Below are 27,327 nucleotides of genomic sequence, written 5' to 3' on the forward strand. Positions count from 1 at the left end.
CTGCCCGGAATAAAAATATAGCCTATCTAGGCTTCATTATAGGAATAACTGAATAATATTTTGTGTTTTTGAATTAACTGACAAAATGGTGTGTGAACTGAAAGCCTGAAGCCGGATTCATACACGTCGACAGCGTGATAGACAAATTACGAGTTTTGTGAAGGCATCGCGTGTTGTAGCAGCAGCAACTAACTGGAAGGCACGTGATCTACAGTTAACCGCTCAGCACAACAGTGCACTTATGGCTGAATGGAGATTAGATGTTTTGATATTTACGGCATTCAATCAGATTTTAAAAATTAACTGGTTAAAAAGATTCCTTAAAAACCCAACAAGTTTATGGAATATTTTTCAATAGATTGGGAGGTCTAAATTACCTTCTGCGTTGTCCCTTTACTGTTGGAAAACTTCCTGTAAACTTAGTTAATTTCCATGAACAGGTTCTACTGTGTTGTTCTTTACTTTATAAACATACCTATCCTCTTCACAATTGTACAGGGTGTTCATAAAGTCTCTTTACAATTTAATTATAATTTACAAAGGCAATTGATAAGATAGCTATATTAATTAGATGTGTTCTATAGTTCTCAGTGGTTATAAACGTTTTAATCACATTGCATTTTTGTATTTTAAGAGGCATGCTTTTGAATGAACCCCTAAGAAATGGCTACTCCACAAGAGAAGGCACAATGTGTATCATGGTTTATTGAGACAAAATTGGTTATGCAGACTCACCAAAACTACAGAACAATGTATGGAAGGGATCTACCATCAGGTCCGTCAATTCGTGCATGGCACAAGAAATTTATGGAGACAGGGACAGTGTTAGATAGACAGAGAAGTGGGCGACCAAGAACATCTGAGGTGCCATATAGAGATGTGTTAAATAAGGTAAAAACACCAGTCAGGTGTTTGTAATCAGGAACACCTGATTGTATCTGGGCATTGGCTGCTGGAAACAGCACACACAAAAGTTTTGGACTTTTTTTTTTTTTTACACAAAACTACAAATTTACGTAGTTTGCCGTAAAATTGCTAAAACAAGAATAGAAACAGTGGACAATACCATAAAAACACCCTATACACAGTTTAGTAGTAAATACAAAGTTGATTTAGCGTTCAACTTTAAGTTCACAATGGGGAAAGCTAGGTATTGTTGGGTAGCACTACAGTACCAAAAAGAAACGTTTAAAAAAAAAAAAAGTGCTAATAACTTTTAACACATTAGGCCGTGTTACCACAAATTAAGGGAATTTCTGAACAATAATTATTGCATTTTGATGATTCATACAGAAACTGGTACTGGTAAAAAAGTATTCTTAAAGTAGCAGTAACCCCCCCCCCAAAAAAAAATAAAATAAAATAATTTAATGAAATTGTTCATTAATGACGCATGTAATAGTTGCTCTTCTCCTGTAGGTCTGCCGCGTACTTGTGGTCTATGTCGACGTCCTGGGGTTGCAGAGGCAGGAGTGTATGGCAGGGCGTGTGTAGTAAGGCCAGCTCATCAGACAGTTCCTCCACACTCCTGATATCCAGAGCAGCAACAGTCACTGAAAACAGGTTCACACCTTCATCTCTCTCCAGCACTTTGCGCCATTCTAACACTTTACTGTCCAGTGATCTCCTCCCTGCTCGATCATCCGCTTTCATTATTTGTTCTTTTTCTTCTCTCTGCTGATCCATCACTTCACTTGGATGTCCAGAATGATCGGTGACAGTTGCTGCTGATTGGATACTTGTAGTCACATGGCCACACCTCAAGCTGGAATCTGGAAGACAAAGTTAGTTAGTTTTAGTTGGTTTATTTTAACAGGAACCATGCCCAAACACATTCATTTCATAAAAGAGATGCTTTGCACTAGCTAAAGCTAGTTTCCATCAATAGTTCCCAGGCAGACAACAAACAATTAAAATACATCCAAAGACACACCCATTTACAGTCAAACATGCATTCTCTCATTCTTTCATTTAAAAACATTATACTCCACATTTCCACATTTAAAATTCCTCAAATACTATGTCAAAAATTGCCATATAAGCTACCACCTGCAAATACAAATCAGTGTTGACAGTGTTGACTCTCTTAAAGGACTTTTTAGGAGAAGACCTAAGGACTCATTATAGGAGAAGTTACTCAGAGGTCAGAGGAGAGTTTCAGCCTGTCTTGGAGATGGTTCCATTGTTTAATGCCCTTGTATGATAATGTTGTCTGTATGAAGGCTTGGTTCGGTTTCAGGAGTCTGCAGTCATTGTGGCTTGTGGACCCTGGATGTTCTAGTGTTCTGTTCAGAGCAAAGCTGGACAAATCTTTTAAGTGGTGCAGATGCAACATTGTTTAAAATTAAATGTATTAATCACACATCCAAATACACAATCAAATTCTCAAAGTTTACCATTTTATATTTTATAAAGATTTGACAATGATGCCTTAGTGGTTTCTTGTCTAGCAACATATAATTCAACTGATGTACAACATGCATCACACTAAATCCAAACAACAGGAATTAGCACCCCAGATCTAGCTTGTACCTGAGGACAAGTCCACTCCTCGATCCATGTACAGGTCCTCCTCCTGGTCTTCCTGCTGGTTTTCCACCTGGTTGCCTTCCTGGTCCTCCTGGTACCAAGGACTGTACTGCAGTCTCTCAGGTCGCGGGGACATGGACACGGGCTCTGGGAAAGTTCTCTCTACGACCAGAAGGGAGTGCTGCCTTAAACTCGTCTATCCAAACACCACAAGTTATTTGGATTAATAACTTATAATTATTTTGCTCAATTTTACACAAACTGAGGCCACAAAACATGCTATGTGTAAAGCATGGCAAAATGCCTCTGTAGCACCACTGCATATTGCAGTAACATCATGCTCTACATGTATCTCTCTAGTGGAATGTTCAGCAGTTACCATGGTGACACAATGCACACATTGTCTGAAAACTCAAGAAAAAATATCTAATAGATTTAAATTACTCATTTTCAAGAGCCTGTGATCAATATGAGCGCTCATGTTACTGTTTAGGTGATTTTCAACTAAAAAGGTGAGAGTGACTAACTGTGGACTATTACAGAATTTGCCCTTCTTTAACATCATCAGTTTCCTTGGTCAACTTATCTCAGAAGTGGTATGCTATGCATTTCTCATTTTATCTTGGCCAGCTTGTCTCCAAGCTATCCTTCTTAGCTCCTATTTAAACCTCCTTGTGTAGTCAGGCTAGAATAGCCAATACTAACGTGCAGTGTAGAGTATTCAAGTCACTAGGTCCCGAATTGATGGTAAATAAACTTCCCCTGCCTCAGACATCCAGAGTCTCCTGCCTCTCTTTACAACTTTGGACTCATTACGACAACACTTATTTTCCCTAACAAGAGGGACTTGTTTAAGAGTACAATCATCTTACCTGTTGTAGTTCTAACTAAGTCAGCTCTTTTTGGTCAGATTGTGTTAAAATAAAGATCATATTAAAGACGCAGATAGAGCAATGCCTATAGTTTGCATCATACCCCCAGGGAATGTTGATGACATGCAAAGTAATACAGGCAAGGTGAGCTTTTTCACACTCCAAATTACAGTGAGGGTATAGTCACATATAATGGATATACTCCAAAATTGTAGATAATAGCTTTTATGTGTATTTGACATCTGACATTATGTAATATCAACTTTAATGAGCTTTTAACCATGTAATGGTGTTCCATCATTATCTTATTCAAATTTGTATTCTGATCGATTACATGAACAAGATGGCCGCAGGATGCGCTGGTGTAGTTACTGCTCTCTCCTACTGAACATGCTGGTTGCTAACTTTAAACCACCGACAGTCATCTGTTACTCTAAATATGCAAACAAGGAACAACCTTATTTTTATCGGAATCATTATCCAACCGACCTGGAACTGCTCCACAAACAAGCAAAGTACGACGCAAAGCCAAACTTTGGCTATGGGAAGCACCTTCTGGCTATGACCCTCATATTCCCATCATTATACAAACAATAACGGATAAAGACAGAGCCAGCGCGTAACCGACAATGGACTACATCAGTGGTCCCTGTTGTAATATGTCTTGTATACGAAGAATATAGTGCGCTACGCGGAGTGATATATATGTAACACTACCTATGCTCTGGACGTGTATTAAAGTTACCTAGTTCTTAACACTTCAGTCTCCATCCTTTTTCGTAATACAATAATACTTCATGGTGGCAGCGGAAAGTTGAGGAATGAAGAAAAAAGGCCCGACTCCTCTCCCACGGCGTATATGGAAGCGATTGGTTTGTCCGAGGATAATTGCCGTTGCTAACTGCACACTGCACGCTAAAGATAACTGCTGATACGAGATGGCATCACATTTACCTACCATGAACTGGTCTGACCCGGATCTGGGTGAGGCGATCTCGTTATTCAAGCAGAAAATGTGTCTGTACCTAGAGGATGAGGAAATAACAGACGAAGAAAAGCAGGCGAGGAAAATATGCCGAGGTATCGGAGATGAGGGGCTAAAGAGGCTAAATGCTAGCGGGCTAACAGCAGATGAAAAAAAAGTGCCGTCAAAACTGTGGACATTTTTCGAAGGTCAGTTAAAGCTTGATGTTAACTTCAGGATTCAGAGACTTCATCTCATGCAATATAGACAAAAACCAGATGAAAGTATTGATGATTTTGTTACCAGAGCGAGAACTCTTGCACTAAAATGTCAGTTCACAGAAGAGGAACTCCATGAACGTCTCATTGAACTTATTATAGCCAGTACACCACACGAAGCATTCAGAAATGAGCTTTACAGTAAACCACAAGGTTGTTCCCTCGCTGAAGTGTTGACATGAAGCTCTAACAGCAGGAAATCTCCAACTGCACCAATTGGAGGTAAGCAAAACTGCGCAAAAAGAAAAAATGGATGCTATTATTAAAGGGCGTCAGTGTCAAAAATGTGGATCAGACCATAAACCACGACAATGTCCTGCTTTCCATGATGTGTGACATTTATGTGGCATCAAAGGACACTGGGCTAAATGCTGTAGAAAAAGAAAGCAACTAAAGCATAAAGAGCACTCCAAGCAGCAACAAAGAAATAAGTCACAGTCATACAAGAATGACCACAAAAAGGCAAATAAAATGTACGCCATACAAACTACAGACTCAAGTGAGGATGACATGTATCAAAGACAGTTTCACTGTGTCACAGTTAGCGAAAAATGCATGCACAGTATTTATACTAAAGCACCAAGAGACGAAGCATATACAGTATTAAATGTGAAACCACCTGACCTACCACACCAGAAATATACACTGCGACTAAAGATTGACACAGGTGCATCAGGAAATACCCTCCCACTGCGTACATACAGACAAATGTACGGCAGAAATCGTCAGGCTATGAACAGATTGCAAAAGAGCCATGCAAAACTGTCAGCGTACAGTGGACACAGGATTCACTGCTATGGAAAAATAGACATTCCATGTCAGTGGAAAGATTCCAAGTGGGTTAACGCCATGTTCTATGTTGTGGATGTACCAGGTCCGGCAATAGTTGGCTTACCTACATCTGAAGCGCTTAAACTTGTCACTGTGAATGTGGACTCTGTGACTAATGCCAGCAAAACAGCACACACAGAGACTAAAACAATACAAAACAAAGTAGTTACACCAAACTGCATTAACACTGTAGGAGATCTAAAAAAAAGCATTTCCAGACCAGTTTGACAAACTCGGAAACTTCAATGGTACTGCAAAACTACTGCTCAAAGAGGGCGCTGAACCATTTCAAGACCCACCACGTAAATGCAGCATTCACATAAAAGACAAGCTCAAAAAAGAGTTGAATAGTCTTGTGGAGCAGGATGTGATACGAAAAGTAGAAGTGCACACAGATTGGTGCTCCAGCCTAGCATATAGTACTAAAAAAGATGGAAGCCTACGAGTATGTCTCGACCCTCAAAAACTAAACAACAGTTTAAAGAGGTGTCCACACAAGATTCCTACTGTTGAGGAGCTCAACCCAAAATTTGCAAAAGCGAAAATATTCAGCAAATTAGATGCAAAGGCAAGATATTGGTCCATACATTTGGATGAAGACTCACAACTATTAACAACATTTCGCACTCCATTCGGCAGATACTGCTGGAAACGTTTACCATTTGGACTAAGTGTGTCTCAAGATATCTTTCAGGCCAAGATGGATCAGATCCTGGAGGGACTACAAGGAGTAGTGAGCATTGCTGATGACATTGCAGTTTATGGGGAAAATGAGGAGGAACACAACAGGAACCTAATCAGCCTGATGGAACGTGCTGCAAACACAGGTTTGGTGTTCAACAGTGATAAATGCAATATCAAGCAAAACCAAATCTCATTTTTTGGTCCGACCAGATCCGACTAAGATCCGAGACATTCAAAAAATGCCAACACCCCAAAACAAAGATGAACTACACAGATTCATTGGGATGTTATCTTATCTGTCTCCCTATATACCAAAGTTTGCAGACAAAGCACACACCTTAAGAGGCTTACTAAAAAATGACGTACCATGGTCATGGGACTCAAACTACCAAAAATGTTTCGATGACCTGAAAGAAATAATCACTGAAGATGCCTGTTTGAAATACTACGATCCTAAGACGACTCTAACACTCGAAGTAGATGCATCACAGAAAGGTTTAGGGGTGGCACTCGTGCAAAACAGCCAACCTATAGCTTTTGGATCCAAAACACTCACAGATACGCAGTCTAGATATAGCAACATTGAGCGAGAAATGCTAGCTATCGTCTATGGTATACAACGGTATCACACGTATCTGTACGGCAAAGCATTCATAGTGATTACAGATCACAAGCCACTTGTAACCATATGTCGAAAACCACTACATGCGGCTCCACCAAGGTTACAATGAATGCTGGTGCAAGTGCAAGGTTACAATTTCGAGGTCATGTATAGGCCTGGACCACAGGTGATCCTGGCTGACACCCTTAGCCGATTACCAAATCCTGAGAACAGTAGCGAAATAGAACTGGACGAGCGTATTGATGGAATAGTTCTTGAAACAGAAGACCCTGAAATGCACACTATAGCACTTATCAACTTTTCTCCCAAAAAACAGAACACTCTTCGTGCAGAAACAACCAAAGATCTCAAACTAAATGCACTGAAGGAAGTGATTCATCAAGGATGGCCAGAAAAAATATCTGATCTCCCAAAAAATCTACGTGCCTATTGGTCATTCAGGGACGAACTTGCTATAGAGGCAGGAGTCATATTCAAAGGCAGACAAGTGCTTATTCCTGATTCGATGACAGAGAGTATATTAAAACAACTACATTCAAGTCATCAAGGAATCGAGAAAACACGTCGTCTTGCAAGAGAAAGTGTATACTGGACAAAAATGAATGATGACATTGAGAGGATATGCAGATCCTGTGCGATATGTATAGAACACCAGGATGCAAACCCAAAACAGCCTCTCCACCCACATAAGGTACCAACCAAGCCGTGGCAGTCAGATCTATTTGAAGTGAACGGTCGTCAATATTTATTGACTGTGGACAGATATTCTAAGTTTCCTGTAGTAGATGAGCTACACACAGCGTCAAGTCATGCAGTAGCACAAAAGATGCAAATGTATACGTCACTATTTGGACGTCCTGATGAAATATTGACGGACAACGGAACACAGTATACAGGAGAAGCTTTCAAAAAGTTCACAGAGGAATGGGGTATTGAACACATCACAAGCTCCCCCCATTACCCAAAAAGCAATGGATTCATTGAAAGACACGTCCGACACATCAAATCAATTGTTAAAAAGACACTGAAGATTGGCGGAAATCTGCAAAAGGCACTACTACAGATCAGAGCAACACCGATTGACAGTAAACTCTCATCACCTGCAGAGCTGATTTTTGGCAGACCCATCACTACCCTTCTACCAAGTCGAACAGACCCTGGCAGAGAAGAGCACAGATTGCAACTGGAACAACGAACAGCAGACATGACGGAACATCATGACAGAAACAGTCGTAAGGAATTACCACCTCTTCACCCAGGACAACATGTGACTGTATTGAACAAAGAAAGGGGAACGTGGCACCCAGCAACCATTGTGGAAAAGAGCAGTGAGCCAAGGAGTTACATTGTTCAAACACCAAATGGGAACCAAATCAGACGCTGCAGGAGCCACTTAAGAGAACTTTTCAAACCAACCATACAGAGCAACACAAGGAGGATTCAGTTTGCAGAGCCACTACAACAAGCTGAAACTCACGAAGGTCACAACGACTCTGCAGAAGCAATCCATGAAACACCACGTGAAACAGACAAGAACTGTGAAAAACAAAAACTTGTACAACAAGTACACACTAGATCCGGCAGAGTTATAAACAAGCCAACCCAATACAAAGACTATGTTTAGAAAAAAAACTAATCTGTTGGTTGTGAGTGATTAATGGTTACTAATTTGATTGTTAAGCCTACATGCAAGCTAAAGAAAAAAGTTATATTGTTAAAATCAGAATGCTATGTTTAATATTGTTCTCTAAAGAATGTAGCACAAAATGTTGATTATATTTTTGTCAAGATATCTGAAGAAAAGCTTAGCCACTTTATGTGATTATTTTTGTTGAATGTGAGAGTTAACTAAACAAAGGGGATGTTGTAATATGTCTTGTATACGAAGAATATAGTGAGCTACGCGGAGTGATATATATGTAACACTACCTATGCTCTGGACGTGTATTAAAGTTACCTAGTTCTTAACACTTCAGTCTCCATCCTTTTTCGTAATACAATAATACTTCAGTCCCCAACCACCGGGCCGTGGACCGGTACCGGTCGTGGATCAATTGGTACCGGGCCACCGGCCGTCCAAGAAATAATTCATTATTTCCGTTGTATTTATTATCTGAGTCTGAAAAATAGTTTATTTTGAAAAATGACCGGATTCTCTCGGTTACATTTCCGTCACTTGAGCGCCGCCAACTTAACCACTTAGCGTTCCGACGGCCCGCCCGCGTTACACGTTACAACTTTACAGCAATGTACGTGTATTTCTGCGTCACCCACACAAACAGTCTACACATCAAATGAAAGCTACGGCATTCATCTTTCTGAATATGTAAACCATTTACACCTCGAATCACCACAGTGCTGACAGGAAAGCCGTTTTTACAGAGAAGTCAGAAATGTGGATTTGGACTTCACTTACCATTGAGCGCTCTGGTTCTGTCAAACATCAACATATTCACACAAAGTTGGTCTCATTCGTTTCGTAAAGGTCCAGAGAATATAATCCAGTCAAGAAATTATGTCCACAAAGGAAGTTAGAGCCTCCATGTCCAATCTGCTGCAGGAAAGTGAAATCTGTTCCGTCACTTCTCCGCGTAAAAACGCGAGACTGGATACTGAAGGTATTACTCTTACCACAAATGTCTTTTGATGTTGTTTTCTATCGACACCCATTAGCTGAATAGTTTTTATGACAACCTTGAAAAAATAAGCGAATATAATCTCGAAAAGGAAGTCTTAATAATGGGAGCTTTTAATATAAACTGGGAAGATAAATCCACAAGAAAAAAAATGAAACTTCCAGCACACAAATTGACCTAATATTCTCTAATCGGCCAGAAAGGATTGTCAAATTGTTCAACATGTTAACAGGTCTATCTGACCACAATCTCACTCTAGTGGCCAGGAAAGTTACCAAAAAGCGCTTCTATCCATCTGCTGAGTCAGGCGAAACCACTGGGATACCCAAAATAAAATTAAATCGGGATGGCGTACTGTCCGGCATTGATGGTGAGAAGGACAGCATTACATTTCAAAATACCCTCCAGAAAACCATAGGGGACTACACTCAAAAAATTTGATTCAAGCAATACAAAAACACTACTCCCTGGATAAATACAGATATAATAAATGAAAGAGCATGACCATGCCTTTAAAAAAGCACTAAAAACAAGAACCACTCATGATCGAGGTTTCTTTGCCATGTTAAGAAACAAGAGTAGTAAGAGCATTAAGGACAGCAAAAGCGAATTTCTTTCTCAGTTTAATCAAGAAAGCAAGTGGAAACTCAAAACTGATATGGGATCAACTAAAGAAAATAACAGGACAGCATACAAAAGATAACAAAAACCTGGAAATCAAAATAAATGACCGACTTACAAATGACTCTCCTATTATAGCTGAAGCCTTCAATTCTTACTTTATTGAATCTGTAGCCAACATAGCTAAATGTTTTATGCCTGCAATCCCAAAGACACGCGCAGTGGACTCCAACTCACCAGACCCAACCCATTACAGAAACAGACGTATCAAAGCACTTAGACCATCCAGATGTAAAGGCGTTTTTGGCATGAATGCAGTTATGCTCAAGCACATATCCTCATCCATCACATGACCTGTCAGCAAACTCATCAATCTGTCCATCCTCCCAATGTTATAATTCCCATATTCTGCCAACAGTTTCAAAAATTGCGGAAAAAATAGTAGCAAATCAAATTACCACACATCTGAACACCACACAATATACTCTCCATCCCATGCAGTTTGGCTTCAGAACCAATCACTCCACCGAAAGAGCAACTTGTTATTTTACTGAAAACATCATAGGACTGCTAGATCGGGGTGGGGTAGTGGGGGCTGTATTTTTAGATCTAAAAAAGCCCTTTAACACTGTAAACGGGAACCATGTGATGTCTAAACTCTGTACATTTAACTTTTCACCAGATACACTGAAATGGATCGAATCTTAACAATCTCTCTCAACAATCCTCAGCACTGACTTTCTCCACCGGACTTCCCCAAGGGTCAACATTAGCGCCACTGTTATTTTCACTATACATTAATGATCTTCCCCCCGTTTGCAACGATGTCCACATACTAATGTACGCTGACGACACGGTAATACACACACGGCAATAACATCTCCCAGGTTGCGGAGAAACTCACTCACTCCATGGCTTAAATCTCATCTTGGCTAAATCACTCCTGTCTTAAATTGAATACATCCAACACAGTAGCAATGATTTTCAGTAAATCCAACAACACTTCCCATACAGTTCCAGACATACTTGTCTCTGGAGAACAGCTGCAGATTGTCCCACAATATAAATAGACTGAAAATTCTAATATAATTCTAATAGACTCAAAATTATCATTCAAATCTCACTTTAATAAAATAAGTAATCATATAAAATTCAGTATTTGCAACTTCAAACACATTCAGTATCAAATGTCTACCCAAGCAGCTAAAATGTTCATGCACTCAATGATTCTCTCTCACATTACATACTGTTTACCCGTCTGGTCCCTGGCAAATACGACAACAGTGAAACCTTTGCAATCACTCTACAAGCGAACTGTTAAAATTCTGGATAAAAAACCAAACCATTTTCACCACTGTCCAATACTCCAAAAACACCCCTTACTTAGCCTGGATAACATGATCAAATACTCTAGTCTCTGCCTTATCTATAAAATCATTCATGGTCTATCATCTCCACCACCCAGTCAATTTATCTCCATCAGAACCACCAGCCACAGTAGAACTAGAGGAGCAGCATGAGGAGACTGCATCATTCCCCTCAGGAAAAGTTCCTATGGGCAAACAGCTTTTTCTGTTCGTGCTGCCTCGGATTGGAACCTCACGCCCACAACCTTCAGATCCACTAACACTGACCACACCTTTAAAATACAGTTAAAACAATGGCTAATTGCAAACCATATGTGTGAACATTGACTTTATCCGCTGTCGCTGCCCCCTGCTGCCCTCTTGCCCTGTGTCTGTGTGCGATTGTCGTGTGTATGTATTTGCTCTCTTTATGAGTGGTGGTATGTACCTGAATGATTGCTGTGAGTCTGCCATCTTATGTAATATTGTATATATTTCTCGGCTGTCTTCTATGTATTTATTGTATTGTAATTTTTACTCTTGTTTTTAGATGGACAGTATCTGCTGTCAATGGACTATGGATGAAAAATAGCTTTTGGCTAATTCTGGCATATTTACAGAAATGTTGATTAATATGCACTGTCCCTGAAATAAATAAATTAATAAAATTAATCGGTTTCAGTAATTCTATATTGTCTTGCTTTTGAGGCTTGAGAAAGAAAATGCCTGTTTCACCTATCCTCACTGTGCTTACTTGCAAATATCAAATCTCGCGCCATATATGTAATGTAGCCATTTTTTTGTTATTACGTTTTTAGGTTTGTTTACCATTATGATTAAGACTTACAATGAGAGTGTGTGGCTTGGCTTCTCTGAGCTTGCAGATGATCCCAGTGTACTGTAGACCAAAGAACACCAAGCCTACAGCAAGGAGGAGGAAGACCACTAGAACAGCCACTGAGACCATACCTGCAAACACTTCACACACAAAACAGCTGTCACTGGAGCTTATTTCATGAACAAAGAATGCAGAGTGTGGCTTACCTGACGAGCGAGCTGGGCTGGTGAAAACACATGTCCATGATGAATGCTGGAAGATAATGTCCTGGTAACGGGGCTCCACCTGAACACAGTACTCTGTGCCTGGAGACAAGTATTGTAAGACCACAGTCTGGCTCTTAGTCTCTGTGAAGGTCTGAGTGTCACAAGCAGATGAAGGTTAATATGACTGAGAATTTTAGTCATATTAAAATAGAGCCATCTGACATAAATTATCACAGTTCTTACTCTAGTCTCTTGCCCCTTCTTCATCAGGGAAACATTGAAAGATATATCTCTGTAAATATCCCGTATGTCCTGGAGCCCAGATGTGTGATGAGGTTTAGGCAGAGAAATATTCATCTGAATACATGTCCCGCAACCAGAGATGGTCAAATTAGGTGCTGTTATGTTGGCTGAAAATCAAAACAAATACAATTTAATCAAGCAGTGATAAAGGCAGGGCTCCAGACTAAAAATTTGAGTTGGGTGATTTTCACTTAAGTGCTCCAAAAGATGATTTGGGTGAACAAAAACCTGCTGCTTATGTAAGCCATTATAATATGTTGTAAAGATGAGTTTACTTATGCAGATTTTTTTTATTTTAACATTCTGTAATGTAAAACTTGTAAATTAGTATTTAAAAACTTTCAGTTTGATCTGCGCAGTGAAATGTGGGATGCCTCATAGCTCCCGAGGTTCCTATGCTAAAGGAGCTATGAAAGGAAGCATAATTGGTCCTTTCCTTGCTTCTTTCTAACTTCACTGATGAATTCAGATGGTCCTTGTCATGGCTGACGATGGAACACGTCCAAGTCAGTGATAAGGAAGGCGCATTTAACCAATTTGGAAGGGCCAAGGTACAGAGGAGGTAAAGCTAACATGAGGACTCACTCTTCAGGAATGGTGTGAAAGAGATGATCTTGGATGGAGGAGAGAGCGTCATGTTGAAGTGGCTCCGCACACAGAGTCTGTATTTGTCTTCAGGTTTCAGTTGGACAGCAGCCCAAGTCTTTTTAGTGGTACCCACCTTATCACCTTGACACCTTGACAACACAAGGACAATATTTTTGTGATACATAGAAAGATAAAAATATATTTACATAAATATTTGATTACAATATTATTTATTACAGCAACACGGACTACAAGACATTGTAGTAATAATAATTTAAATTAGGACCGGACAATATGGTAAAAATGTATCATTTGGAACAATTTTCAAAAGCAAAATAAAATATATTTCAATATTGATTACACGAAAAGAAACAAGTCAGATTTAGTACAAGTACAAATTAACACAAAAATAGCCCAATTTGTACCTCAAAGGTCTTCCGTCAGCTCCAGATCACATTCTTTTACTGACAGAGCACCTCTCATTTAAAAAAGACCCAAGCATATTATTAGACATTAGATTAGAAATAACTAAATCTCAATTTCAATAAGCATTTGACTAATTGCGCAGCCCTTTTAATGTTAAAATATACTATTAAATAACCTTGTCAAAATGAATATATATATCAGTTCTTAATTAAAGGGCCTATATCACACATTATTGATCTGTGTTATAATGCATACTCATCAAAAACAGACAAAGGTGTATAACGGTCATATTAAAAAAATTAATTATGGAGGAGAGGCAATGCACCGAGTCGATGCGTGTTTTTCAGCTGTGCACAAAATGTCTTGTAAAATATGTATTTTTCATTTTAAATATAAACTGCCTCATTGGGTGTGTGATGTTGTTGGATGACTTTTTCAGTCTGGCACAAGCAAGAAGCGAGAAATGGGTAAACGAGGATCTAAGCTGTAACGACACAATAATAAGCAATAGCCAAGCGGACCAGGTCATGGATGACACCGAGGATGTGGGCCTAGTGAGAGACTATCGAGATGAAAACAATTTTATTGTGGATAAGGTTACTGCTACTATATCCCGAATACTGGATGACAAGCTAAAGCCTTTGAACGAACTCTCTGGTAAATAGTATTTACTAGTAAGGATTGATACGGTGGAGCAGAGGGTGTCGGACCTGGACGATGCCGAGCGAGCCTCGTATTAGCGTTTTGGAGGCTTAGCTTCACAGTGCTATGGAGAGCCTGGAAAGTTTTGAGAACCAGAGCCATAGGCAGAACGTAAGAATCGTGGAATTGCAAGAGGGTGAGGAGTGTGCCTTGCCAGTGGACATTTTTCAAAAGTGGATACTGGAGGTCCTGGGCCTCGAATGGCTTAATAACACATAAAGCTGAAAAAGATATTCAGTTTGCCAAACAAAGGCTTTTTGAATCAGCTAATAAGCCTAACCATTTTCTAGCTCGTATTGCAAGAAATGCTCCTTCAAATACTTTATAAGAGCAATTACGGACTCTAATAAAGTTAGGCATGTAGGAAACAGAGAGATTAACACAAGCTTTAGAGATTTCTACATAAAATTGTACAGCTCTGAGATTGACACTTTAAGGCTTAACCTGGAATTTCCCAAGCTATCTGATGCTCAATTTAACCTGTTGGAGTTACCTATAACTCAGCTGGACAAAGTAATATCTACACTTCAGTCTGGGAAAAATGTCCAGAGCTTTCCAGTAGAGTTTTTTAAGACTATAAAGGGGAAAATGGGCAGCTTATTACTTAGAGTTTATAATAAATCTTTTGAAGAAGCTAGGCTCCCTAGCGGAATAGTGGAAGCAGACTAAACAAGTTTTATTAGTTTTATTATTATTTTGTCCATTAGACAAAATCCAAATCTTCATGGGGTCAAAATTGGGGATAAAGAACATAAGATACTGCTGTATGCAGATGACATCCTTCTGACCTTGACTGATCCTTCCAAATCTCTACTAGTACTGATTAGATGTATTGGAGAGTTTGGCCTTATATCAAAGTGAACTTTGACAAATCTGTTACTATGACTTTAATAATAATTAAAACTGCAAGCAGTGATAAAGGCCCTCGCCACCCCTTGCGACTGCGGGGTACACGCCACCGCGGAGATCCTGCCTTTCATTCCCGCTTACATCGTTCCCCCCCCCAAAATCAACGTCTCAGTAATACTACTCCATTCATTCCAATGACACCATTTATCACATTTTCACGCCTGCACGGTTGGAAATAGAGGTATGTGTTCATTGGCTTTTTTGTTCAGTATGATGAGAGGAATATGTGTACCAAATTTCAATGGTCTATGACAAAGTAATTATTTTTCATCCTTGTTGACCAAAACCCATGTATTTCAATGAGAAATGTCAGATGTTGTCATGGCAACACCTTTGAAAATAGAGGTATAGTGTCATTGACTTTTTTGTTCAGTATCGGAATAGGGATGTCCATGCCAAATTTCAAATGTTTGTGACAAAGTAATTTTTTTGTGTACCATTTAAAATTTCAAGGGGGCGCTGTGGAGCAATGTAATATTTGATATGTGTAAATTGCATATCTATGCACTCAAAATAAGATTTTAAACAAAACGTATATTAATGCCGGGAAATAGGACACTGCATGTGTGAGTTATGCACACTTTAACACTTCAAAATATTGCTTTTTAATTTGAAGGCTGGCCACACCCACATTTTATGATGTAGACAAATCCAAGAAAGTTCCCTATAATCCCACATGGGTCTAGTTCATTTTCACCAATTTGCAAGTTTTTTGAATGAAAATCCAAGGCGCAAAAAATCCAAATGTGAGAGGTAAAATTTTGAAAAAATGGGGTTCCGCCCACAATGGCCGACTTCCTGTAGGGTTTAGGGTGGGGTCATAATATAATTTTTTACTTGTCTTGACATCTTCTATCTTTGTACCAAATTTCATTTGTCTACGATGAAAAAGGTCTCTCATTGCCGCAATGTATTTCAAATTTTGAGGTGGCGCTATTGAGTCATTTTTAAACATAATTTTTTTTAAAGATCAAAATAATAAATTTTTCACCAACCTGGAATTTTGGATCCAATAAAATTGACTTTTCGTTAACGTTCAGGGGGTCAAAAGTGGCTTCAATTCAGCCACCAAAATAATAATAATAATAATGGAAACACATTTTCCACCTATTATTTTTCTCCTAAACCTTAATAGCTACAGTCATGTGACTTTCTCACATTGTGCCCCATCACAAATAAGGCCCCTGTGAATTTTTTCACACGTCCACGTCAAAGCGTTTGTCTTCTACGAATATTTGAAAATTAAATTTGAAGAGGGCGCTAGAGAGCCATTTTGTGAGAGAGTGCCTTTACCCATGTATTTCAATGAGAAAAGTCAGACGTTGCCATGGCAACACCTTTGAAATTAGAGATATGTTCTTATTGACTTTTTTGTTCAGTTTGCCAAGCCAAATGTCCATGCCCAATTTCAAATGTTTACATCAAAGTAATTTTTTTGGTCCAATTCAAAAGTTCAAGGGGGCGCTGTGGAGCAAAAAAAATTCTGACATATGTAAATTGTGTATCATTTCGTGTAGACCAAGATTTTAAACAAAATGTATGTTAATGCCGGGAAATAGGACACTGCATGTGTGAGTTATGCACACTTTAACACTTCAAAATATTGCTTTTTAATTTGAAGGCTGGCCACACCCACATTTTATGATGTAGAAAAATCCAAGAGAGTTGCCTATAATCCCACATGGGTCTTGTTCATTTTCACCAATTTGCAAGTTTTTTGAATGAAAATCCACGGCGCAAAAAATCCAAATGTGAGAGGTAAAAATTTGAAAAAATGGGGTTCCACCCAAAATGGCCGACTTCCTGTAGGGTTTAGGGTGGGGTCATAATATAATTTTTTACTTGTCTTGACATCTTCTATGTATATACCAAATTTAAATTGTCTACGATGAAAAAGGTCTCTCATTGCCGTAATGTATTTCAAATTTTGAGGTGGCGCTATTGAGTCATTTTGATACTTTAATTTTTTGGAACATCAAAATACAACTTTTTTTTCCAATCTTGATTTTTAGGCCATAGTTTGATGAGTGTAGAGCATCTATTTAGTCTACAACAAAGACCAGTACTCTGAACCCCATTCATTTCAATGACACGTTTATTATGTTACCACGGTAACATAGAAAATAGAGGTATGGTGTCATTGACTTTTTTGTTCAGTATATGAATAGGGATGTCCATGCCAAATTTCCAATGTTTATGTCAAAGTAATTTTTTTGGTCCAATTCAAAAGTTCAAGGGGGCGCTGTGGAGCAATTTATTGTCTGACCTGTGTAAATTGTATATCTATGTGTTCAGATCAACAGTTTGAATAAAAAAGTATATTCCTGCCGGGACATAGGACACTAACTGTGTGAGTTACACGCATTTAGAAACTTCAAAAAACGTCTTTTGTCTTTGCAGACTGGCCACACCCACATTTTATAATTTAGAAAATTCCAGAAGAGTTCCCTATAATCCCACATGTATCTAGTAAATATTGACCATTTTGCAAGTTTCTTGAATGAAAATCCAAGGCGCAAAAAATCCAAATGTGAGAGGTAATATTTTGAAAAAATGAGGTTCCGCCCACAATGGCTGACTTCCTGTAGGGTTTAGGGTGGGGTCATAATATAATTTTTTACTTGTCTTGACATGTTCTATGTTTGTACCAAATTTCATTTGTCTACGATGAAAAAGGTCTCTCATTGCCGTAATGTATTTCAAATTTTGAGGTGGCGCTATTGAGTCATTTTGATACATTAATTTTTTTGAACATCAAAATAATTAATTTTTCACCAATCTTGAATTTTGGGTCCAATAAAATTGACTTTTCGTTAACGTTCAGGGGGTCAAAAGTGGATTCAAAGTCGCGACCAAAATAAGAAGAATAATAATAATGGAAACGCATTTTCCACCCATTATTTTTCTCCTAAACCATAACAGCTACAGTCATGTGACTTTCTCACATTGTGCCCCATCACAAATAAGGCCCCTGTGAATTTTTTGACACGTCCACGACAAATCGCTTGTCTTCTACGAATTTTTGAAAATGAAATTTGAAGAGGGCGCTAGAGAGGCATTTTGTGAGAGAGTGCCTTGATTTGCATATCATTGCGTTCAGCTCACAAATGTGCATAAACGCTGTATTAGCGTTTTCCCAACAAAAAATGTGTGAAAGAGAAATATTTTTTTGAAATATTCCAAAATTTGCGATTTTGTTGAAAATTCACCCTGACCACACCCAAAGTCATAATCAAAATGTAATTGATAATCTTTAATCACACATGGGTTTAGTGGGATTTGGCCAAATTTGAAGTGTTTGTGATGAAAACTGTGTGAGAAAATGTCCTGAATGCGAGGGTGTGCACTTTTGCCGTTCACGGGTTTGATCCAATATGGCCGACTTCCTGTACATTTTAGGGCGGGGCCATAATATCATTTTTGTCATGTCCCGACATGTTCTGTTTTTTGATGTGAGTTTCGGATTTTTACGTCGACTTTTTTCCGAGTCGGGCTCCCATTGGCCCCATGAAAATGAAAGTTTGAGGTGGCGCTACCGAGTCGTCTTTTGTTATTTTTTCTCGGGGTCTTTTGTGACAATTAGAGCTCGTCGAGTTCTAATTTTTGACACCACTCACTGCCATGTCGGGGCGTGTTTACTACTTGATTTTTGCCATTTTCCGGGTTTCGGACGCGGTTTTAATGAGTCCCTCGCCGGGACGGAGTCCCAGGCTCGGGCCTAATAATAATGGCTTACATTTGTAATGTGCTTTTTCAAAGCCTCTCAAAGCGCTACACTATAGTCATTATTCATTCATTTCCACACTTGGTGATGGTAAGCTACTATTGTAGCCACAGCTGCCCTGGGGCAGACTGAGGGAAGCGAGGCTGCCAATCTGCACCATCGGCCCCTCCGACCACCACCTATCATTCGCGCACACACCACTTTCATACTAGGCAATGTGGGTGAAGTGTCTTGCCTAAGGACACAATGACAGAACTTGGTCCGAGCAGGACTCGATCCTCCGACCTTCGGGTTGGGGGACCAACACTCAACACTCACTTTGGCTGAGTCGATAAGTGTTGAGTTTGTGTATATTAAGCCCTTTCACTGGGAGCCGTCGGGTTTTATATACCTGGGAGTAAAGGTTACACCAACATTGACTCTGTTATACAAGGAAGACTTTAATGGAATGATTGTGAGTATTTGTGAGATGTTGACAAGATGCACTACCAATCTCATTCTGGGGCGAATCATTCTAATAAAAATGATTATCCTGCCCAAAATATTGTACCCTACTTGCGTGCTTTTTGTGATTTTAAAATCTGAAGATATAAAAGTAATTAACAAAGCCATGGTGGACTTCATCTGGGCAGGAAGGAAACCAAAACTCAAATTAGAGACACTTCAGTTGCTCAAAGAACAGGGAGGATGAATACTAGAGAAACAAAGCTACACAGAGCGGAGTACGGGTAAAGATCATACATCCACCTGTTTGTGGCTCAGAGCACAGCCTGTGTCTTGCCCACTGAACCCCACGGAGTGCTAAACGCTGCAGGGTTTTTCCAAGGAGGAGTCCAGTCACTCTACAGGAATAAAATGTGGCCTACTTCATTTAATAGTTTGTGACTGATGCGTACGGGGAGCAATGGCGATCTGTTTAATAACTTTAAAATATATGGTATGCGTAAAATGTCAGGATTTCAAAGTCTGACCTCCTTTATGGGCATTTATGTAAGCTTTAACTCATCTAAGCACTAGTCATTTGCAGTCTATATCCGCTTTGATTTGGCAGATTAAATGACGACTTTATTTTCGGTAAAATTATGTCTTTTTTGGCTGCAACTTTGATCTCAGCATATTACGACTTTATTCTCATACTACTACGACTTTATTCTGGTGGAGAAGAGGATGAGGAGTCTGATGCAGACCATCCTCAACAACAGCAGACACCCGCTGCACGAGACTGTGTCAGCTCAGAGAAGCAGCCACAGTACCAGGCTTCTCTCGCTGCACTGTAGAACTGAGAGGTTCAGTAGATCAGCCATTCCTGCTGCTATAAGACTGTATAACAGCTCTTGTTGATTGGGTGCACTTTATTATCTTATATTTGTATTGTTATCTTTGTATTCTTTGTGATTTTATAAGTGTGTGCAATTTGTGTGCAATTTGTGTTGTGTCTCTGTTTTGCTGCTGGACAGGTGAATTTCCCTGGCTGGGGATTAATAAAATTTATCTATCTATCTATTCTTATAGAGCTACTTTTCTCTCGTAAAATTTCGACTTTATTCACATTAAATCACTTTGAACGTACTTTTTCTGGCTTTGACTTTATTCTCTTTAAATTACAACTTTAATGTCGAAATGTTAGGATTTTAATTTATTAATTTAATTTATCTTTTCAATGTGACTTTTATCCTCCGTCATAAAAACATACATAACTGGAGTTGTTTTGTTTCATTCACACATGTTTAAAAAAACAACCCATGCAAATTTAGCCTGTGTTTTATTTTCAAATTGAAAACGCTCTTTCTGATGTCACTAAGTGGTAACACAGGAAGCACTTCACTATGTTTTTAAACTCCACACACTTCACCTGCAGGTATGAGGTGAGGTAACACTATTATAACATATATGAAAGCTTGCATGAATCAGTTTTGCATAAGATAGATAGATAGATAGATAGATAAATAGATAAATAGATAGATAAATACTTTATTTATCCCCAGCCAGGGAAATTCACCTGTCCAGCAGCAAAACAGAGACACAACACAAATTGCACACAAATTGCACACAGTTAAAAAATCATAAAGAATACAAAGATAACAATACAAAGATAAGATAATAAAGTGCACCCAATCAATCTCCACACAATACTATATGAATTTTATAGCACTAGCCTTACCTGTTATAAACATGATACTCGAGCCCTGGAGGAGAGCCGGGAGCTGCAGTCCAGTGGAGTACATGTCTGAAGTTAAAACTCCACATGTATAGACTGTGTGGAGCAGGAGGTACCAGAGCTGCAACCAGAACACACAACATGTCATTGTCCAGACAACTGCTTCACCTGGTTTATAGTTCTCAAAAGTAGGATTATATGAAATAAAGAAATAAATAAAGAAAAACATCTCTAAGGTGCACTATTTGCAATTTTACTATAATACATACTATAAGAATAGTGCTTTGCAATGCATCACTCTCTACACTTTACACTCAGTGGTGGTCAGTAACAATTGAAGACAATAGTTGCCCTGGATAGAACCAATGCAAGCAATGATGACTGAAGCAATGCTGCCTATCTGTGCCATCTGACCACCACACCACATTCATGCTAAGAACAGTGAAGTGTGGTGAAGTGTCTAGCTTTAAGGGCATAACAACAAGACTAGAGTCACTGTGGAACCTGATATTCCTAGTCAAGATCTGAAATTTTAAAGGTTGTAACATGGTAATCATCTTAATTCATTATGTGTGATTGTGTACACATCAAAGGCTCTGTCTCTCTTTCTAGATGTTTAATGTTATTTGTGAAATATTCAAGGCATAGCCTTAGACAAACAGGTGGCACACCCTCAGAACTACAAATTACAAAGAACTACAATGTATGGCAGCTGGGTGGATCATTCATAACAATATCGCATGAGTGTATAATTCTGTACCAGAACTGAGATGGGGAAAAACACTTTTTGGCTGTTTTGACCACATTTGAAGAACAAGCTTTATTGATCAAGAGTTGGATGTTGCAGACAGGACTATCTAAAATGTATTATGTAGCATGTTCTATATTCATCCATATTAAAGAACCCCATATCATAACCGATAGACTTGAGCATACATTTAGCTCCAGATGATTAGCCTGGTTGAGTGTATTCTAAAAATGCGTTCTGACCTGTGCAGAGGCATACCATGAGGCATGCCAGAAGGAGCAGATTCATTCTTTACTGGGCATTGTTGTGAGGATTCTCTGGGCCGACACACCTCAGCAGCTGGGGTAGGTTCATTACACTGGACAACCACTGTTAGCAGAGGCTTCAGGCTCAGGCATTGTGTGAACAGAGAAACATCCTGGGGACAGCGTTATAGGAAGTGTCATGCAATAGACTGTAACACTGTACCACTGGGCCATTTGCATTTAAGCAAATATGATATCTTTTGAATGGGGAAAGGACAGGCCTATACAGAAACAACACAAGAAAAACAGAGCTCAAGATTATATTGTTATACTTTACAGAGCTTTCACACAATCTAATGTCATCAATGGAGATTTTAAGATTCTAAATACTAAACTTGGCACTCATTCAGAAGTATTCAGACACATTTTTACTGGGTCTACAGATTTCTTACCACAAATTCCCCTTTTGTGATGATATGCAACGCCTTCTTTTTGCTCCAATTTGGAGAGTAGAAATGAATGTTTCACTTCAACCTGTAAACCACTTCAAACTTTTTCATCAATTAATTTTCTACCTTTTTTGCCATGGCAACAGAATCCACCTCTCTCTATATAGGCAAGGCAAGGCAAGTTTATTTGTATAGCACAATTCGTACACAAGGTAATTCAAAGTGCTTTACAGAATAAGAAAGACATTAAAATCACACAAATCAAACATAAATAATCACAAATAATCATCATAAAATCAACATTAAAAGAGAAGAGTGCAGAATAAAAACCTGTCAGTCATATGCACAGCTAAACAGAACTGTTTTGAGTCTGGATTTAAACATTGTCAAAGTAGAGGCCTGTCTCACATCTTCAGGAAGACTGTTCCAACTGTATATATATATATATTTATATATTTCACAATAAAAACAGTGCACTGGTCTATATTTACTGAAGTCACTTTACTGAGATTTATTCTGTTTATATGCTGCACTGTTACTCTTATTGTACATAATAAGAAACAGTGTGTTACATTAGAGTCTATTTTTAGTTTATAAGTGTATTTTTAAGTTATTTTAAGCTATTATCTATTATCTTGTTTTATTGCATGTTACCATTTTCCTGCTGTTCTTGAACTGTGCGGTGCAATACTGGAATTTCTCCACTGTGGGACTAATAAAGGCATATCTTATCTTATCTTATTTTATGCATAACAAAACTGTGCCTGTCAGTACACTACATGGACACATCCATAGATAATTATTCTGTTTACTTCACATGTAGGCTATTACTATAAAAGAAATGAAAAATAGTTTTTGCCAGATTAGTTCATATTAGTTTGGCAGAACATGGGCATTTGATAAAGTACAATTACAAAAAGCCCAATTATCAAAGTATTAAAGAGAAAATTTAAAAAGTCCAGGGACTGCTGGAACCGGTTGGAACCACTGACTGTATTTGTTATCATTTCTATGATTTGTGGTATTATTATTGTACCATACACTGTGTAATAGAAGACACTTTGCATGGGATAGCCTATGATGCTAACTTTACGGTTCTGTAGATGAATAACCACAAACCCAACTAAGACAATTGTATGTTGAACCCTTTACCGTAAGCAGTCAGGTGCGACATCACGCGCACGTAACACAAAGTCAGAACACTGCAAACATTAAAACAGAAGTGCGTAGAGCCTGGACCATAAATGCGCCTCCACACACAGACTGTCCATCTATGCCGCTAAGATGTAATTATCAGAAAACTATTTAGCCTTGACTACTCTGGTAGGTAGACATTAGGCCTAGCTCTTAAAGGAAGCCATAGTTTGTGATAGGGAATAAGGACGTTTTTAACTGTGGAGTAGCACTGTTGACATAAACCAGGGGTGTCCAAACTTTTCTCATTAAGGGCCACATATACGGCCACAGACAAAGCTGAGAGACGATTTAGGGCCATAGACTGGTCACCACTACAGTGAATACTTTAAATTTGCGTTATTATTACAAGTTAGACTGGACCACTAGACCTTTATTCATGCTCACATCCTCAATGGGACATATTAAATATTTGATATGGGCTCGTTAAAGCTGATTTTCAGAAATATACAGTAAAAAGTACTATTTAAGGTAATTTGGGCCAATTCATCTGGAAGCTTGAGGGCCTAGAAAAATTGGTCTGAGGGCCGCATTTTACCCCCGGGCCACAGTTTGGGCATGGCTGACGTAAACAAACAAAAAATAGGCTGCCTTTTCGAAATGAAATGGCGTCACATAGAGCGCCTAGATCTACGGTGTTCTTACCAAAGATCAATGCCCACTGAAACCATTAAAAGCAACACTTACCGGAGATCTGGTCGACCGTGTAATGCGCTGCAATACACAGGAAGATCCCGCTCGGTCAAAGTTAAATGAAACAACTCGTGCCTCCCTCTCGCCTGACGCACGCTCTGACGTCCTGAAAGTGAAAGTAGAAAGCGAACACAATTGTAATGTGTTATGTTCAGGACCGGCCCGAGCTTTCAGGGGGCCCTAGGCTGAATTTGTCTCTGGGGCCCCCGACAGCGGATGCCTCTTGGCTCAGCTATTGGTGATTCACATTTGACAACATTGTGAATCACCATTTGACCACAGCTCTCCATAACCTGGCCCCCTCCTACCTCACAGATCTGCTCCATCACCACATTCCCTCTCGCTCCCTCCGCTTCTCAAACGCAAACCTCCTCTCCCTCCCCTGTAGGACCAAGCTCCAAACCTGGGGAGACAGAGCCTTCTCCATCGCTGCCCCCACCCTCTGGAACACTCTACCACAACAACTCCGAGACTGCACTGACCTCACCATCTTCAAAAAACACCTAGACTCACCTGTTTAAAGCTGCTTTTAATCTTTAATTATTATGAGTATTGATTTTAAATGTTTGTATCTTTGTACTTTTTCAAATTGTTCTTCTATGTAAAGTGTCTTTGAGTGTCTTGAAAAGCGCTATATAAGTAAAATGTATTATTATTATTATTATTATTATTATTATTATTATTATTATTATTATTATTATTATTATTATTATTATTATTACTCTGCTCTCATCATCTTGACCAATTGTATTTGTATTTCTATGACCGACATCAGACTGAAAACATCCAGAATGTCACAACTACAACAGTCACAAGAACATCAGACTAACATATGAGGGAGGTCAAGATTTTTTCTTAATTCTAGACATTTTTTCTTTGTTGCTGGTGGATTTTAATGTTTCCCAGTCTGCTTATAGGCTGGGCTGGCCTGATTATGTTCAAACTATTAGATGAACATTTGTATTCCTAACCAGTTGATTCATTGAAAAATAATGAACAGAATTCATCATTCGCCATTTCAACATTTCATTTTACAACTGTAGCCAACTTAAATTTACAAAGCAATTCACGTTCAAAATATTTGCTTCTCATGGACTAAACCAAATGAATGAAGGGAACACAGCAAAAGGAGATACAAAATATTATATTAGGCCAAGCAAATCACAAAAATTGAAGAACATTAACATAACAAACAATGGGTAATTGTTAAAAATATAATTACAAATCAGCCAACATTTAATGAGTAAAATAATTACACAAAGTAAAATAATACACTGGATGGCGCAAAGACCTGGGGGAAGAGAAGTGGAAATGGGACAGGAAACAAAGGAGTTTAAAGTCGTGTGAGATTCGAGAGGAAAATTGAATTAATCCAGTGAAGATAACTACAATCCTGAGGAACCAAGCTGGAGAGATCACTATGAGAAACGTTTTGAGAGATGAGGACCTAACTGTCATTTGCAATACTGAAGTGCAAGATAGAGCATGCAAGTTCAAGGAAATAGAGAAAAATAAAGTAACAAGCGTGAGTCCTGTGGAAAAATGTCTCAAACCGTGCAAGGGAGTGATCTGGGGGATTCCTAAACCCTTTTCCTTTTCAGTGGAGTAAATTAAAGCAAAATTGAGAGGAGGAGAACTTAAAGAGTAATGAGACTTTATATTTTAAAAAATAGAGAAAAAAGAATTAGTGAAAGCATTCTACTCAAAGTTGATGAGGAAGTTTTCCCTCTAAAGTGTTTATGGGTTACTTAACCTATTCTGTCAGAGAATTTGTTCCATGTCTTCTTCGGTTGTTTAAGTGCCAAAAATTTGGGCACACAGCTCAAAACTGTGAAGGGAAAAGGAGGTGCGCGGCAGCAGAGTACGAGCAGTGCGTCAAAACCAAGCCGCTGAAGTGTTGTAATTGCGGCCTAGACCACAGTGTGGCGTATGGAGGCTGTGAGGTGATGAAAAGAGAAGTACAATTCCAGCGAGTCCCAGTGCAAAAGAAGCTTTCGTACGCTGATGCAGTGTGTTTTGTGTGACTGTATGTGGGGTGAAAGTGTGCAATGCTCTGGATTTAAAACAAAAGCAATGCCGAACCATTCATAAAGTTTTTATATAAAGACATGGTCTGGTCTGACTACAGAGTTTAAATATAAAGTCATAATGCACTTTCTCTCTATCGGTGTTGGTTCTACCTTATGCGTATTGTTTCCTTACCATTGCTGTATTCTTGTTCTTACCATTGTTGGTATGTTTTTCTTTCTGTTGCAATTTTAAAAAGCCTCGTGTTATTGACAGTAACACTGTACATCAAAATTATTGTCAGTGACATTTTGCTGCATTTAAATTGAATTGAATGAGTCTATGTCTATGTGTATATATGGTAAGTGCACTACTCGCAACAAGTTAGGGATATTGTTATTTAAAGGAGTGCTTTTCCTATTTGGTCTGAATTTTAATGAAATAAGGACAAGTTTCCTTTGATATTACTAATAATGAATGAGAGGAAACACCATTTTCATGAGTTTAATATTTATTACCACAAAAATTTAGACAATAACAAGGATAGCCCCAAATAACAAAAATTGACAATGTCAGTAGCGGGTGTTTCCACCATTTGCCGCAATGACAGCTTGGCAGCGACGTCTCATGCTCCTCACTAGCCCCGTGATGTTGCTCTGAGGCAATGCGTTCCACTCTTCCACAAGTGCCACACGCAGTTCTGCCAGGTCACGTGGGGGTGGGGTACGACCATCCAGTCTCTGCTTCAGCTGGT

The 27,327-nt window shown here is 38.9% G+C and overlaps 1 protein-coding gene across 3 annotated transcripts; it reads right to left on the reverse strand.

Annotated features, from left to right (window-relative positions):
• Window positions 1–684: 684 nt before the first annotated feature.
• On the reverse strand, window positions 685–24,657 carry crfb1 (cytokine receptor family member b1). Of its 3 annotated transcripts, none has more exons than XM_055230740.1 (9): window positions 24,561–24,657; window positions 22,228–22,403; window positions 21,241–21,358; window positions 13,316–13,467; window positions 12,671–12,837; window positions 12,428–12,578; window positions 12,231–12,361; window positions 2,533–2,725; window positions 685–1,772 (listed from the first exon to the last, which is right to left on the reverse strand). In XM_055230740.1, exons 2-9 carry the CDS (start codon window positions 22,271–22,273, stop codon window positions 1,384–1,386), a joined length of 1,347 nt encoding a protein of 448 aa, XP_055086715.1. In that variant the 5' UTR covers window positions 22,274–22,403; window positions 24,561–24,657; the 3' UTR covers window positions 685–1,383. The 3 variants fall into 3 exon arrangements, with proteins under 3 accessions (XP_055086715.1, XP_055086714.1, XP_055086713.1); XM_055230739.1 differs by having other exon boundaries at window positions 686–1,772; window positions 22,228–22,511; window positions 24,561–24,636; XM_055230738.1 differs by having other exon boundaries at window positions 686–1,772; window positions 22,228–22,511; window positions 22,683–24,631.
• Window positions 24,658–27,327: the final 2,670 nt, after the last annotated feature.

Source organism: Periophthalmus magnuspinnatus, chromosome 21, assembly GCF_009829125.3.
Source record: "Periophthalmus magnuspinnatus isolate fPerMag1 chromosome 21, fPerMag1.2.pri, whole genome shotgun sequence".
Classification (NCBI taxonomy): Eukaryota; Metazoa; Chordata; class Actinopteri; order Gobiiformes; family Gobiidae; genus Periophthalmus; species Periophthalmus magnuspinnatus.